The sequence below is a fragment of the Salmo salar genome, chromosome 04, assembly GCF_965601325.2.
Source record: "Salmo salar chromosome 04, fSalSal1, whole genome shotgun sequence".
Lineage (NCBI taxonomy): Eukaryota > Metazoa > Chordata > Actinopteri > Salmoniformes > Salmonidae > Salmo > Salmo salar.
This window is the reverse complement of record NC_138294.1, coordinates 64,935,637-64,952,353: the sequence shown is the minus strand read 5'-3', so window position 1 is coordinate 64,952,353 and position 16,717 is coordinate 64,935,637. Positions and strand designations below refer to the sequence as shown.

The 16,717-nt window shown below is 41.9% G+C and overlaps 1 protein-coding gene across 3 annotated transcripts in view; it reads right to left on the bottom strand.

The window, feature by feature from the left end:
* Positions 1 to 10,632, bottom strand: part of LOC106603477 (histone-lysine N-methyltransferase, H3 lysine-36 specific) — a 51,015-nt gene extending 40,383 nt beyond the window's left edge. Inside the window, exons 1-10 of one of the 3 annotated variants that reach the window (XM_014197224.3) lie at positions 10,548 to 10,632; positions 5,701 to 6,530; positions 4,147 to 4,288; positions 3,740 to 3,912; positions 1,568 to 3,623; positions 1,225 to 1,337; positions 882 to 1,137; positions 607 to 695; positions 433 to 478; positions 21 to 208 (exon numbers count right to left, since the gene is read on the bottom strand). In XM_014197224.3, the coding sequence (XP_014052699.3) occupies positions 21 to 208; positions 433 to 478; positions 607 to 695; positions 882 to 1,137; positions 1,225 to 1,337; positions 1,568 to 3,623; positions 3,740 to 3,912; positions 4,147 to 4,288; positions 5,701 to 6,513 (3,876 nt within the window). In that variant the 5' untranslated portion in view covers positions 6,514 to 6,530; positions 10,548 to 10,632. Of the gene's footprint in view, positions 1 to 20; positions 209 to 432; positions 479 to 606; positions 696 to 881; positions 1,138 to 1,224; positions 1,338 to 1,567; positions 3,624 to 3,739; positions 3,913 to 4,146; positions 4,289 to 5,700; positions 6,531 to 7,217; positions 7,612 to 7,901; positions 8,007 to 10,547 lie in introns of those variants that run through there. The other 2 variants (XM_014197223.3, XM_014197219.3) reach the window with 2 other exon arrangements.
* Positions 10,633 to 16,717: the final 6,085 nt, after the last annotated feature.

Here is a 16,717-nt window from a genome sequence, read left to right as displayed (position 1 = left end):
GATTTGACCTATTGTCTGACCTCTGGGTCTAGGGTATCCCTCCCATCGTCATGAAGATCAGTTTCCTCACTGGGGGGCTTGGTGACGTCACAGTCTGACCCTTTCTCCAGGCTGCTCTGGGTCGGGGGGCAGGGTGTAAATGTGGAGGGTGCAGGGGTAGCTGTGGTAGGTTGCTTGATCTTTGATTTAGAAAAGAGTTGTCCAGAGCCTGGGAACAAAAACAGTCAAGTCAACTTTGACCCCAAGACCAATCAGCCCTTTGAATTGACAATCATTAAGTAAACGACAGCAGTATGACAAAGAATTGTGATAAACAGTGTATAGTCTCAAATATATTGATGCTATTTCCATACTCATCTTACTCAAAAGTGAGACTCTTAAAAAGGGTGTAATATGGGCAGTTTGAGGGAGATCCTTCCTGTGTAGACTGACCTGAATGAAGAGGATGACTTGATAAGATGGTCTTCAGGGACTTGACCTGAAATAGATAATTAACCAGTCAACCCCTGTTTTAAGGCCTTCATTACTGTGAAGATAAATGGAACCATCAGATACAAAAAAAATCCTTATTGAACAAAGCTCAACCATTCCCTAACACCTCCATACCCTCTTCTTTGGAATTGTGGCAGCCTCCATAATCTTCGGAGTTGGTTTCCTCTGTCTCTTACGGATGGTTTCCAAGTAAGGAACGTCACCTGCCACAAGACAACAGTGTTACTATGGACCTTTACACACATCTGGGATAATGACTACTACTACAGAGGAGTAATGTAATAAAAACAGCAATTACTTGGTTTCACGGCACATTGCATTGTGAAAAGATCTTGTAATTTTTTGCAATCCAACCAAAGTATACATTTTATATATAAATAGTTTCTCACCAACATTCTTTGTCAGACCATCACTCAGCAACGAAGGGTCTGCTTCAGGAGGTGGAGTTAGAGTATCTATGGACAGGATAGGTGCATCCTGAGGGGGAGTATTCTCTATTGGGGGAGGGGCTTGTCCAGTGGGGGTCTTGGATGGTTCGTCTGGGGGAAGCGTTTGTATTTCAGGAAGTGGGTTCAGAGGGGCATGGTCATGTGTGGTTTTCCCTGATGGTAGGGGATCTGGTTTGTTGCTGTTGGAATGTGCCACCTGGAAAAACATGAAGAGGGTATAGACCTGGGATCATAATACAAAACCCTGAAAATCCAAGAGATGTAATATGTTTGAGTGAGCTACCTTTCCCAAAGACTGAAGGGGCTTTTTCTGTTTCTTCCTTGTGCAGATTATCTGACCGTACTCTTCTGTCCATTCTATGAGTCTTTTGCTTGGTTTTCGAATTCGTTTATGTGCTGTGGAGGATAAGTGTGCAAAAAGTATGACTACTGTACGCCACACATGTTAAATCATTACATGTCATGATCTACAGACGTTCATGGCCCTGCATCGGACACTTTTACTTCATAGCTGTTGATATTTTCATTATGGTATGACTTCAGAAGCAAAGTTAATGCATTGATCAGTAATTATCTCCTTTAGGATACCCTTCTGTAAAACCAAGGAAATAACAAAAACTCTTTACCTGTGGGAGCCTCCTGGCCTTCCCCAGTACTTTGTGTAGTGTTTGCAGAAATTGTGGCAGGGATAGTCTGCTGGTCCAACGCTGTCTTTGGCTGAAAGGACACTGATGGTTTTGCACCACCCTGCTCCAAAGGCACCATGTTCTGTAGTCTCTCATTCGTTAGCCTACTGCAGCCCTCCCCCACCCTCCCTAATGTCTCTAAATCCTGGTCAAACTTCTCCCAAGAATTGCTCGGAAGGTGGTGCAAGGCTTCCATCCCAAGGTAGCCAGGTCCAGGAGACCTCTTACCAAAAGGCACTTTTCCATTCGGTTTCTTTTTAGTCCCGGGCGAGCCTCTGTTTTTGGCTAACCTTTTCACAACCTGGTTTGTGCTGCCTTGGAGTTGTGGGATTTCTACCTTCAGAGAAGACTTGGGTTTGGGCTTGGCCTTGGTTTTGCTCTTGCCTTGTTGACTTTTACCGAGACTCGGGCCTTGACCGAGTGACTCCTCTCCCAGTAAGGGTGGAATCACGGAAGGCTCCTCTTTTACATGAGCACTAGGTGGTCCGATTTCCAGCTCCAAGGGAGTTCCATCTTTCTCCCTGGTATCGTGCATGTCCTTCAGCAGCATGAGGAAAGTACTGAACTTGTAGTTAGTGTCTGGTTTAAAAGACACAGGTTTCCCATCACCCTCACTTGATTCCAGGGACTTGAAGGATAACTCTTTAATGTCTTTGAAGGCGTCCATGGGAGAAAAGCATGGCGAGGAACAGGAGGACATGTCAGACACACAGTTATTTTTCTTTGCCTTCCCAGATGTCAGAGGTATGAAGTCCACAGGCATCTGGGATATCAAGAAGCCCTCATCTTCAGTCTTAACCTCTGCTTCAAAGTCCTTCGACCTGGTGAACTTTGAGGAGGACCAATTTGGTAAACCAGTGATCTGATTATCGTTGCCAACCTTTAAAGGTTTGTCCTCTGTATAACAGTCTGTTTTGGTCTCTGGTTTATCAGAAGGAGTGTTTGTGGAATATGACACCACCTCCTCTGTCTTGTTGATAGGAAGGAAACAGCCAGGCTTTGGGCTAGAGAACAGATTCTGTTTCCGCACTGCTAACTCCATAGCTTTCAGAGCTCTGGTCATCAGGCGGTTGCTAGCAGGCAGATGTGCAGGCTGCTTGCCCAGGGCCTTCGACTCATCAGGAGGTCTGGGCACACTTGAGACTGGAGGTTTCAACTGATCAAAAGGACGTTCTTTGACTGTTACACTATACCCTGGAGTCTTCGACTGATCACCAGTAATATCTTTGAATGTTGCATTGGACACTGGAGTCTTCAACTGATCAGCAGGGTGTTCTTTGACTATTACGCTGGACACTGGAGTCTTCAACTGATCAATAGAGCAGTCCTTGATGGCCGCACTGGACGCTTGAATCTTTCTGTTGACAGCAGCTGCAGTTTGAGTCTTTTTCTTGCAGGGACCCTTGCTGAAGGCACTGTGGTTAGATAAGGAGGCGGTAGTGTTGAGTCGCCTGTCTTTTCCTGGTTTGCTGAACCACAGGCGACTGTGTCCTTCAGGCTGCTTCTTCACCTCTTTTACTACTGGAACTGAGGGCTGAGTCTGAGCAGGCTTGGATTGACGCTCAAGTGCTTTAGGACACAAAATATTGGGGATAGAGTCAAGGTCCGAATACGGACATTCTTTTATGTCCCCCTCTGGCTTGTCAGTGCTGTCAAATGTTGTTTTGGTGTTCAAGCACTCATTTTTTGCTTTAAATGCTTTACTTGGCTTCTTCTTGCTTTGAGGCCTCTTGGAAGTGCTTACTTTTGTTGGGGAATGTTTACTGTGTGGTGACAGAGATCCGTTTGTTAAGTTGCTTGGTGCAAGGGGTATACAGTTGGATGGATTGGAAGGGGGAGTTGGAAGGGCCTTGTCCTCTTTTTCTGATGTGGACCCATTATAGAGGGTTGTATCTATGGAGTCAGGTATAGAGACATCCATTTTGGGTCGCTCTGGGAGGACAGATTCTGCTTCAGCCACACTGGTTTTCCAAGATGCATTAAACCTCTTGGGTATCTATGAAGGCAAATAAAGCTTTTCTGTAATCACAAATGTTTGTATTTTTAGGTACATTCAGGTAAAACATGATTCATTATTGTCCAACATATACCAAAGCTGTGCCACATATTTACAATGTATTTGTAGTCTTCGTCCCTTTGCCTTCCTCTCCTGCGCAGCAAGGGGAGCTGTTCGAACTCAAAGCCTCCATGAAATGTGTGTATAGCTTTCCCTGTGACCCAGGCCAGTTCCACAGGCTGCCCAAAGGTCCTGATGTGGTACAGCCGACAAGGCCTGTCACTGGGCTCTGCAACATCATCACACAGGAGCAAAGGACCAAGGCCACTAGGTATTAGTGTTTGTAGATTTTCTATTAGATTTTCTATTAACCTTTATCACAGATATAACATATATTTTGCAAGAGCAAGACATGACAAGTGGATTGCGAAACACGACTTCCATGGTAATGAAAATCTGTTCAACAAGATCAACTCAAACCAAACAACGGCTTGTTAAAATAATATCCAGGACCAGGGCCTACCTTTCATTTTGTGATAGGTTCCCTGTAGTGGGTCAACGGTCACCTCACAAGGCCACCAGGGTCTTCGGTTGAACTTTGCCCATATAACTTCACCTTCTAAAAACTTTACAGGTGGTAAGGACTTCTTCTTTGGGCTGCCCATCTGTTGACAGACACCAAATAAGCCAATATTTAAATTACTTCAAGTCATGTTTCAAAAGGTTTGTTGACATACAGTATATTTTATATTTGTATCTTAAAGCATAATTGAGACATAATTAATAGAAGTTGGAATATTTGTGACATTGTGGCCTTACCCAGGTTTATGGTGTCATATGAAGCTTTACCGCTTGCTCTGTAATATGAGTAGTATTTTGATTTCAATAACAATTTTCTTACATTCATTTATAAATTTTGAAAATATGAAACTTTTGATTTGGCAAATAAATATAAAAATATATTGTTGAACATAATAAACTCTACAGGCATTGAAAGTTCAAGAGTGTGATCTCTTCTACTTTTAGAGTTATGATCCAATTTGTAAGCATTACCAACACAGTGAATGTGAAAATGGATTTAAAATATTCGCCCTCTGCTCATGAATTGCAGGATATGCAACGATACAAGGAGGGCTGTGGTTACATTGCCTACTATGCCAATTTCTCTCAAAAAAATGGGCCATAACTTTAAAACTAGCAGAGATTCCACTCTAGAACTTTGATATGCCCATAGAATATATTATGTTCAACAATATATAAAAAAATGTGCCAAATCAAATATGGTTTATTTTCAATATTGATGTTTATATGTTTCAATATTCATAAATTAATGAAATTCATTTTTTCTTGAAATCAAAATACTACTCATATTACAGAGCAAGCCGTAAAGCTTCATATGACACAATTTTTTGCTTTGTAGCACCTACAGATTAAACATTAAGGAGTCTGAAAAGGAGGCCTGGGCCTATGCTTTTAGATACAAATGTCAAATATATGTCAAGAATACTTCCTCTAAAGAACCCGTCTATGGATAAAATTAGGTGAAATCCCAAAAATCATGGTCATTTTTTGTTCTAGTTCTGCGAGGAATCGCCCTAACCTTCTATCAACTGATCATGCAAACATCCCAGAGACGAAACAAAGCTCTGGATATGGACTGACTAATGACGTTTCTCTGTGCACATCTTTTATTGATTGCAAAAGGTAGAACTATTGACTATAATTTACCATGAGATGCTGGCGTATACTGAGCCAAACAGGAACTGAATGACATGGATCCTCTCCAGCTACAGTATGAGGAGCTTATCTATTATAGAGGAAGTGACCTTGCTTGACCTTTCTGGCTAATTAACCAGAATTTAGGCCTCTCACTATCTTCAGTTACATTTCACATATAATCAAAGCCCATAAGCTTGACAATTTATGTTGCACAGTAAAACAGGGGATCTGGACTGACAAGGAAGTACCCAGGCCAGAACTGTGACATGTTACAGGATTTAAATACGAGGGCTGTTTGGTACTGTATGATGCTGCTGTGAATAGCCATGTTATGTAAAAGCTCAGTAGTAGGACTTGCCATTGCAGGCCCAGAGGGGCTATTCCCAAGAGAGAGAGGCTCACAGTCACTCCCCCAGTCCTCGTCTGACCCATCATGTGCTGTAAATGGGGGGACACCAGGGGACTGCAAGCCTTTACCCACAGACAGCCCTGGCTCTGGTATATTTTTAACCTTCAAGTTTAAAAGTCCACGAAGAGGTTCAGGTGACTTTCCAACTTTTCTCTCTCTGTCTGTCAGAGGCAACGCTATATCCTCATCATCCTCTGCATTATCATCATCATCATTCTCATCATCAAACAAAGTGGACTCAAAGTGCAGGTAGCCATTTGCAAAGGGGCTGTTGCTATCCAGTGAGAAGGCTGGACTGGGTGGGTCAGAGAAGCAACAGTCACTCTTCTTCTCCACACTAAGATTAGTCTTACTATTGTCTGTGTCTCTGCTGCCTGGCTGGGTAGCTGTGAGGGCCAAGGAATTTCCGATGTCAGTTTTCCCAACAGCATTCCGGGTATGCGAGTCTTCCCTGGAGCCCTGGGAGGCCCTCTCCCCGACTCCAGGTAGGCCCAGGTCCGGGTGGCTGACCATAGTGGTCAGGTGCTGTAGCCTTCTCAGAGGGCTGTAGGAGGAAGATAGGTCCTTGATGAACCCATAGGTGGATGTAGATTTCGGGGCAGGGGCGGTGGACAGCTGCATGGCACGTGGAGGGTCTAGTCTTGAATTGCGGTTATGGTGCTTTGAGCAGGGGGAGACAGGGTCATTGGGGGCAGAGGTCAATGTTGGGTCAGAGCAGCAGGCCTGAGCATCTTTGATGGGCAGTTCATAGGGCTGACTCATGCTGCCATGTCTCCATCCTAAACATAAAAGTAAAACAGAAATAGGTTTAAAGAAGTGATAGCAACTTTAATTGGATGGATTTTCAATTATTGATCACATATATTTAGTTGTCTATAATTATAGTCTATTTATTGTAAGCTATCAAAGAGCATGGCAAAAAAAAAATGATAAAAAGTTATTATTACTGAGCTTCATTATCTATTAAAGTGTGACATAGTTATCTTGCCCCACCTCAAAAAAAAATGAAGAATGAAAATAGGTATCAGGCAGCCACAATATCATCATCATTCCACCCCTCGACCCTGCCAAGAACGTGGAAACGTGGTAACCTACTGCACGTTTGGAAAGCCAACGGTCATGTTAAAATTAGACCAGCATAACTGTAATGACACGCTGTCCTTCCCAGCGACAACGAAGGGTTAAATTGATTTCAAAGGGCTGATGTAGAAATCGCGAATGTCCATGAATAAAATGGACAGCTCTTGACAGCGCCTGCCGCCTGTGCATCAACTCTGTGTGCCATGGCTCACGAGGCACCAGAGATAGTGCATAGCTGGCACGCTACAATACAGTATGGACACACAAGTTCACACAGCCACACATTCGTACAGACTTAACATCGACAGATGTCTACTGTAGATACACAATCACGGAATGTGTAAACAAAAAAAGCGGATGTCAATGATATGCCGCAATAATCTTACCATTGAAATGTCCGTCACCGCAAAAACAACTGTCAACCCTTTCATTTCTATAATTAAATGTGCTGTTTCCCAATTTTGTGAAAGCGGATAAGGAGAATCCCAGTAGCAGCAATACTAGGCCAGGATCCTGTGGACATACACTGTCTCTACTTGCGATAGCTGTTACTCCACCGGCGGCCCCTTCAAAAGATAAATATATGCATGCATTTCACTTACTGAGAGAACCACCCCTTTACAGCGACATATCATAGTGTGCTATAAGTTTCTAATTCCTTGTTACCTCATATTCAATGCATATTCTAATAAATGATTACTATTTCCTAGCTGTCGACCTGCCCCTTGCAGCCCCTGACTGCCCGTGTCTGTCTGAGAGAGCGGACCAATCGTCACTACCTCCCAACCCCCAGCATGAAGTATTTCTGAGGCTTTGAGTGCCACCAAAAATCCTAAAGATATGTGGAATGGAATAAAGACGCACATATTCCTCTCTGCTGGTCCAATCCTCGATTAATTATCACATTCATTTCTAATTACTCTCATTCACATTTATCACTAATGACATGCGTGCCTTTTGCTCAACTTGTGCCAACAATGGCATAATATCATACCCCAAATGGAAACCTCATGCGCTTTTTAAATTAAAGGATTATGTCTTCATGTAGATGCATTCTAATATGGCTATACCCGGAAAACGGATGGCTTCCTTTCCTTTAGACGAGTTGCAAAGCCTTATTTCCTCTGCTCACCGGGTCCTTCAAAATGGAGTCTGTTCACAAAAAACAGGCCACAAAGTGTTAAAATATGCTCGATATAAAGTTCACATCAAAGCGCACAAAATGTAACCGCAATTACGCACACGTTTCCAATCAATCCAAAACATTCCAAAGCCTCAATGCAAAGCTGCATTAATTACACACCTTCGAAGAAACTACATTCCACAATAATATTTAGTCTAAGCTATTTAGTGTATATGCTATAATATGACAGGTTACAGAAGACTCACGACGGGCAACTGTAACTGGTGTGTGTAGGGGGACAGTGTGCCAAAATGCTAATTTCCATAATGAATCCATCTTGCCCTGAACATCAAAATATGGTTTTAATCACGTATTGGCTTATTTGCTTGTTGCAAAGGAAATGATACAATGGTAGAGACCGTGGATACGCAGTGTGCTGTCCAATAATAAGCCTCTGAAAGGACACATCTATTGGGCGGTCGTCCTAGATAAATACACAACTATCAAATATGGAAAGCTGTTAATCAAATAACAGTTCTGTATTTCGAAAAGACGAGATATGGCTTCACACTCTCTATAAGATGAATATGCGATATTTTTCGTCGAGTGGAAAAACTGAAGCCTACGGAAGAACTGCGCTGCCTGCTCAGCCTCGCTCGCATGAGCCTGGTGGGAGAGGGCCTGCAGTGCACCGCAAACACACAGTCAAAACAGCGCCCCGACAGATCAAACACATTCATTCGTCTCCAAGCCCTAATAAACCCATCTTTCTTTCGTTTTTAGACAGATTTGTAACGAGAAAAATACCATAACATGATTTAAAGCCTCTCTATTTACATATCCGTCAAGAAATCGAGTTGAAGTAAACTGTTGAATCATCATCTTGCTACTGTATGTGAAGTGTGTTCCTCTATGCTCTGCTGTGTCTGTGCAGTTCGTAATGTCGGCAGTCAGTCAGAACAGAAAAACAATGGTGGTTAGAGACATCAGCACTTCAGTTGCACAATACTCAAAACTATATGTACCAGTCTATTCTTATCTCCTTTTACACAACATGCTTACCTGTAATGCCTGGTTTATAGACCTGTGCTCCTCCATCTCTACCCAAGCTGTGTTTTCACTATTCACCCTACAATGTGGACCCTTAGGAGTATCTTACCTGTACACAAGTCTCCATCATGTCTTCTTGTGTCAGAGTGATTGACAAGCAATTATAAAGTCTGTCACTGTCCATTAGTCTACTTACTGACAGCTCAATGTTGTCACTTATGTTAATGGCTTTGTCCATGACATGACTATAATGTATTTCAGTCATTTTCATTTCATTTCATTTCTGTCATTTAGCAGACGCTCTTATCCAGAGCGACTTACAGTAGTGAATGCATACATTTCATACATTTTTTTCTCGGTACTGGTCCCCCATGGGAATCGAACCCACAACCCTGGCGTTGCAAACACCATGCTCTACCAACTGAGCCACACGGGACCATTTGTCAGTCTTCATACTCATACTTTATTTGGTAACACTTTACTTGAATGAAGTCTCTGTCAAAAGGGCTACATTACACTGTTAGGCCTATAACACTGTTATAACACTGCCATTTGTTATGAACAGTAGTCAGCTTATGATTTATGATGGCATATGTCATGATCAGCTAATTGGCTAGGTTTAAAATGACCCAACTGGCTTAGCTAATTAACGTTGTCATGACCTTGAATTATATATATAATGTATTTTTACAACAGTGTTATAGGGTGTGTTAAACTGATCATAGGGGCTTTTAGTGAATCATATCTCCTTATGATTGAAAGTTTATGTGAAGTTTAATTGTCTGTTCAATACACTACTAAAAGTATAGAAAACTGTAATTGGCCCATTGATAATTTGAGGTCAGTGGGTCAATCAGATCTAACCCTACATGACCTCTAACCCTACAGTTATTGGTGGTGAATACAAAAAACCCTGGAAACTTAAGTAAACAACTAAGTCATGATGCATTGATTATACATAATACAACTTCATGATTGTGTGACTGTAATTATGTAACAGCAAATTATAACTTTTTACAGTATTTACTGGTTAATTTGGGTTTTGTGCTCTGACGATCGTGACAGTCAACCCTTCAAATCCACTGTAACACTGTCACCTCAATGAAGATGCCACACCCCTCCCTACCCACCATCACCTTCAAATCAAACCAACCTGCTTATGAGTTATGACTCATCTGGCAAAAAAACTGAAACTGTCCTTATTAGTAATAAATGAGATGTCTCAGAGGAGTGACAGTTTCTATTTCTGTCATCTCATCTATCACATTGCTACTAGTGTCTTCGAACAAAACAACCCCTCTTTCTCCTGAATAAGAATGAGTGCTTCAGCTAAGCCATTGGAGCATAATACCATACAGTGTTCCTCAAGCAGACACTTATTCAGGTGGGGAAGGAAGAGGGCAGAACCACCAAAACTACAGTAACATGTTTCTGTGTGTTGAAATCAAATCAAAATGATCACGATACATGCATTGCATTATCATCGTTGTCTGTTTGTGTGGTGGATGCAGCAGTGAGTTAAAGCCCTGGTTGGTATACTCACAGGCTCACGCCAGGCTCTGTTGTTGGAAGCCAGAGAGAGAGAGAGAAGGAGGGAAGAAGGGTGGAGGGAGGGCGGCTGTTTCCCGCAGCCCTGGGAACAGGAACTAGGCTGCCCCTTAGTGGCACGCCATTCCTCCCCCCACCCACCTGCAGCATTATGTATGAGACAGGAGCCAATTGGCTCAGAGGATATGCAGCTGGACATGGCTACACCCACTTATTAAAGATGTTAGAATCAAGAGGGCCTAAGAAAGCCCTACAACTCCAAGTCTTAAATATTTAAACATCCAGTGCAATATAATTAATCTTTAGATAAGATAATTTAAATAACGTGTTTGCACTTTAACAATATGTTGGTTACATAGAAAGCACTATATTTTCTCTCTAGAACGTGTTTACAGTAAATAACACTATTATAATACGATTTCAACTACATTGACAAATACAACCTCTCTCTGTGCACCCCGAAAAAGAAACAGACTCTAGAAGAACTGGCATACTGTACTTGTATGGCGTTTGTATGGCATATAATTCAGGTCACAAAAAAATAATTGAATTCAAGTGTGGCGGCCAAATGTCCCAGACGTTCATTCGGTTGTCAAGTAGTTAACACAGCCACAAAATCAAAATTGTCTATATCATGAAAAATTCATGAAAACAAAAATGTGCTTTTTGGTCTTCATTTAAGGCTAGGATTATGCATAACATTAGCAGTGTGGTTAATGCTTGGGTTAAGGTAAGGGTTAGGTTTAAAATCAGATTTTAAGAAGATAAATTATAGAAATGGGCGGGATTTTGCCATAACTATGACTTTGTAGCTGTAGTAAAGATGGTCTATTATGTTGACAAGATAGTCAAGTGACCACTCTGACAATGGAAATACATGTTCTCAAAGATGGAAAGCAGGTGGGAGGAGGCGAGATCAGGTGGGAACATTCTAGCCAATGAGAGGGCAGATACGTGAAAAGGCCATAGAGATAGATAGAGGACTCATCTTTCTATCTGTGCCATTATAGTGTATGTGATTGAATGGGCACATACGCCATTTTAAAGTAGTCAATTTTTTTCTTCTTATTCAATGGCACAACTCATAGGAATCCCCAGCCAGTTGACTACTTTAAAATGGTGGAAGCCCTCAATGAGTATATTTACATGCACACTAATTATTCAATATTAAACTAATTATGGCAGTAGGCCGAGTATGGAAATAGTAATGTAAACACCTTACTCTGCTTATCTTAATCGGTGTAAGGTCAAAATTGAAGTAAGCATACACCGATTAAAACATCTGGTTTTCTGAGCAATCTTTTGAATGATTAGGAAATATTAACAGTTTAATCTCATCCCAGCGGTGTATTTGATCTGCACATGTGCCAGCACCAGTAGCGCAAGCCTCGCTCTTATGCGTGAGTAAGTATGCGTCTTACAAATAGTTTTCACATACAAACTTTATATGTCCAAACTCCCAAGTTGCGCAGCGGTCTAAGGCACTGCATCTCAGTGCAAGAGGCGTCACTACAGTCCCTGGTTCGAATCCTGGCTGTATTATATCCGGCCGTGATTGGGAGTCCCATAGGGCGGCGCACAATTGGCCCAGCATCATCCGGGGTAGGCTGTCATTGAAATAAGAATTTGTTCTTAACTGACTTGACTAGTTAAATGTTTTTTTTTAAATAATAAAATATATTAAAACTTAGAATCAAATAGGTTTCACAAAAATAACATGGTCACTGTGGTAGAATGCTTATTTTTGATTGCCAATTTTCTGCATTAACAAAAGTCCCATCAGGTAGCCTGATTTCAGAGGTGTCCATCAGTAGAGGTTGGTTGGCGGAGCTATATGTGGACAGGCTCATTGTAATGGCTGGAATGTATTAATGGAATGGAGTCAAACTTGATTTCCATATGTTTGATGTGTTTGATACCGTTCTATCGATTCCATTCCAGCCATTACAATGAACCCGTCCTCCTATAGCTCTTTCCACCAGCATCCTCTGGTGTCCATGTAAACAGGATTATTAGGGAAATCGTTCTTCTTGCAAAGCATGTAAACATTTTCAACTATTATAGTCATCTGACTATCCACCATAATCATATTTTTGTGTGCATGTAACCATGCTTATTGGCAATATCCATGCTAAAATCGATCATATGCATGATGAGTCCTCTATCTATCTCTATGAAAAAAAGCACACCTCTGATGTAAAGTTATTTTTTCAAAGTTGCCGAAATGCCACGTGCATCCACTTATATCGGGCATTTGTAACAACCTAACCATTACGAAACTCCTATTTGATCCAATAATCCTCTTAGCAAATTAGCAATTACATTTTTTGTTGACAAAAATCGACATTCTCGTTAACCTAACGAAGCAGGCATAGAAAGACTCTCTCATTGGCCGCCATACAAAAATTCCTCACTTCGTGGGATTCTTCTCGGTGGAGATTTTGGGCAGTGAAACATCTCGCTTTGCCTCTTCTTCTCTGGCTGTACTGACGACTCTACCCGGCCTGCTGCCAACAGGCGCCACTGCACAACTCACTCCTTACTCCACCTAGTGGTCACATATAAGCTTGACCTCTGCCACCCAAAGCGACTTTTATTGTTTCAGTTGGTCTACAAGGGTTCTACAAGGGATGAATAGATATGGCTTTGTTCAGTAAAAACAAAAGCATTCAATATGATATTATTACATTAGCATAATTAATGTAAAGATAATTAGAGGTACAGTAATGGTAAATGTTTAGACATTTAAAATATAATTTCCTGATTAACCATTAACATTGACCTACAGCAGAAGTATGTTGAATCTTGGGCCTTCACTGAAAACATTTAAATAAAAAACAATACAATACATAGGCCTACTAAATTCAGCAAAAAAATAAACATCCCTTTTTCAGGACCCTGTCTTTCAAAGATAATTCGTAAAAATCCAAATAACTTCACAGATCTTCATTGTAAAAGGTTTAAACACTGTTTCCCATGCTTGTTCAATGAACCATAAACAATTAATGAACATGCACCTGTGGAACAGTCGTTAAGACACTAACAGCTTACAGATGGTAGGCAATTAAGGTCACAGTTATGAAAACTCAGGACACTAAAGAGGCCTTTCTACTGACTCTGAAAAACACCAAAAGAAAGATGCCCAGGGTCCCTGCTCATCTGCGTGAACGTGCCTTAAGCATGCTGCAAGGAGTCATGAGGACTGCAGATGTGGCCAGGGCAATAAATTGCGATGTCCGTACTGTGAGACGCCTAAGACAGGGAGACAGGACGGACAGTTGATCGTCCTCGCAGTGGCAGACCACGTGTAACAACACCTGCACAGGATCGATACATCCGAACATCACACCTGCGGTACAGGTACAGGATGGCAACAACAACTGCCCGAGTTACACCAGGAACGCACAATCCCTCCATCAGTGTTCAGACTGCCCGCAATAGGCTGAGAGAGGCTGGACTGAGGACTTGTAGGCCTGTTGTAAGGCAGGTCCTCACCAGACATCACCGGCAACAACGTTGCCTATGGGCACAAACCCACCGTTGCTGGACCAGACAGGACTGGCAAAAAGTGCTCTTCACTGACGAATCATGGTTTTGTCTCACCAGGGGTGATGGTCGGATTCGCGTTTATCGTCGAAGGAATGAGCGTTACACCGAGGCCTGTACTCTGGAGCGGGATCGATTTGGAGGTGGAGGGTCCGTCATGGTCTGGGGGGGGGGGGGGGGGGTGTCACAGCATCATCGGACTGAGCTTGTTGTCATTGCAGGTAATCTCAACGCTGTGCGTTACAGAGAAGACATCCTCCTCCCTCATGTGGTACACTTCTTGCAGGCTCATCCTGACATGACCCTCCAGCATGACAATGCCACTAGCCATACTGCTCGTTCTGTGCATGATTTCCTGCAAGACAGGAATGTCAGTGTTCTGCCATGACTAATCGAAGAGCCCGGATCTCAATCCCATTGAGCACGTCTGGGACCTGTTGGATCAGAGGGTTAGGGCTAGGGCCATTCCCCCCAGAAATGTCCGGGAACTTACAGCTGCCTTGGTGGAAGAGTGGGGTAACATCTCACAGCAAGAACTGGCAAATCTGGTGCAGTCCATGAGGAGGAGATGCACTGCAGTACTTAATGCAGCTGGTGGCCACACCAGATACTGACTGTTACTTTTGATTTTGAGCCCCTCTTTGTTCAGGGACACATTATTCCATTTCTGTTAGTCACATGTCTTTGGAACTTGTTCAGTTTATGTCTCAGTTGTTGAATGTTATCATGTACATACAAATACTTGCACATGTTAAGTTTGCTGAAAAAAAATGCAGTTGACAGTGAGAGGAATTTTTGATTTTTTTTTACTTTGAAATAAACCTGTGGGGACATGATTCTACCACCAAGGGGCAGCACATCTTTCATGTTTTTAATGTCACATGGACAAGTACAGTGAAATGCCTTTCTTACAAACTCAAAACCCAGCAATGCAATAATCATGGTAAAGGTGGAGGACAATGTTCCATCTGTTGCATGTCGCTTATACTGGTCCAGTGATACAAGGGACACAACATGATGATGAAACATGAATTAAATGAACATGAATTATTTCAACCTATCTATCTACACATTGACTTGATCTCATTGGCAAATATGGATAATCTTTACTTTAAAGTTCTGCACTTTTGCTATTAAAACCAATAAATAAATATGTTTATGTAACAACACAGACATCTCTCAAGAAGTTAGTTTGAAAATATATATTTCAGGTCGTTATTGTAAAAGATAATTTTTTCTCAATTACTTTCATAAAGGTAAATACATTAATATTTTAAATATATTACTTTCATTTGGTCACCATATTGAATCCAGATATGTGTAACACCTGTATTATGTCTTATGTGTAATAATGCAATTTAACATTGTAACAAATGAAGAAAATATAGAATACATGTGTATTTTACATGTAGATTGATTAGAAAAGGAAATTATAGATCTCACATCAGGAATTGTTTGAATAAGGCCCAACTGAATTCCTCAATTCACAAATGACAGAAACATAATTTCCAACAGGACAATATCTGAGAGTTTAAACTTTCCATCATTAGGCACTGAATAGCAGCTATAGCATTAACCTTTGTACCGACTGGGGAGATAATTGGGTGTGTGTAGGCGTGTATGCATAATTATGTATGTGTGTGTATGCTTATTTGTGTTTTTGTACGTTCATATGTGTGTATGTATGTGTGTGTGTGTGGGGGGGTGAGGTCGCTCGCTGATTAAGTTTTAGGCGTCTCTGTCACTATCTCACAAAGGAGAGTTTCCGGAGGCCCACGCTATCCTCCTCTCCCTCCCGGAACTCAGTATGTGGAATACTCTTCCTGTTGTTTTAAATTCCGCTCCACTCCCCCGCTGCTTCCACCCCCGACCTTTCACCTCCCCGATCTCAGCTGTCAGCTGTCCTTGCCTGTGACAGCTCTCTCCTCTTTCTCTCCGTCTATCTCTCTATCCCATTCTGTTTCTATCACGCTCTCTCTCTCTCTCTCTCTCTCTCTCTCTCTCTGTCTCTCTCTCTCTCTCTCTCTATTGCCCTATTATTCTACCCATCTCTCCACACAGAGAACCTTAATTTACAAAGGTAGTTTCATGTAAACTGGGATTTGGGGACTGATTTGAGTGCATCGTGGTGAATTAATAGAGAACATGATGAGTGAAAGGAACATATGGACCCTCTCCCATCAAATCTGTTGACAGGACTCAAGTAACGTGCCTCTGACCCATTCATTCCTACATATCCCAATGGGCACAGTATTACGCACAGCTGATAAGTGAACTGTAATGTGAGGAACTGCAGTTTGTTGTGGCAGTCTCTTCTCTAACATAGGCCAACGTTGTTAGCCAGTTAGGAAAACAAATAATACACTGTCTGTGTTTGTAGCCCACATGCGGATAGCCCATGTTGAAATTCTTCAAGAGTTACGCTGCTCAATCGCTTGCTGTTAACAAGATTGCTTTTAACTTTCTCCTGTAGGTACGTTAACACCCTTAAGGGGAGGTAAGGGCATCTCTTATACAGTAGCTGTGTTTGCAAAATGACATGCACTATTTATGGGGATAACAGAGGGGGATCTGAGCACTCCATCAATTCCATTGGTACTATATAATCTAAACCCAGTT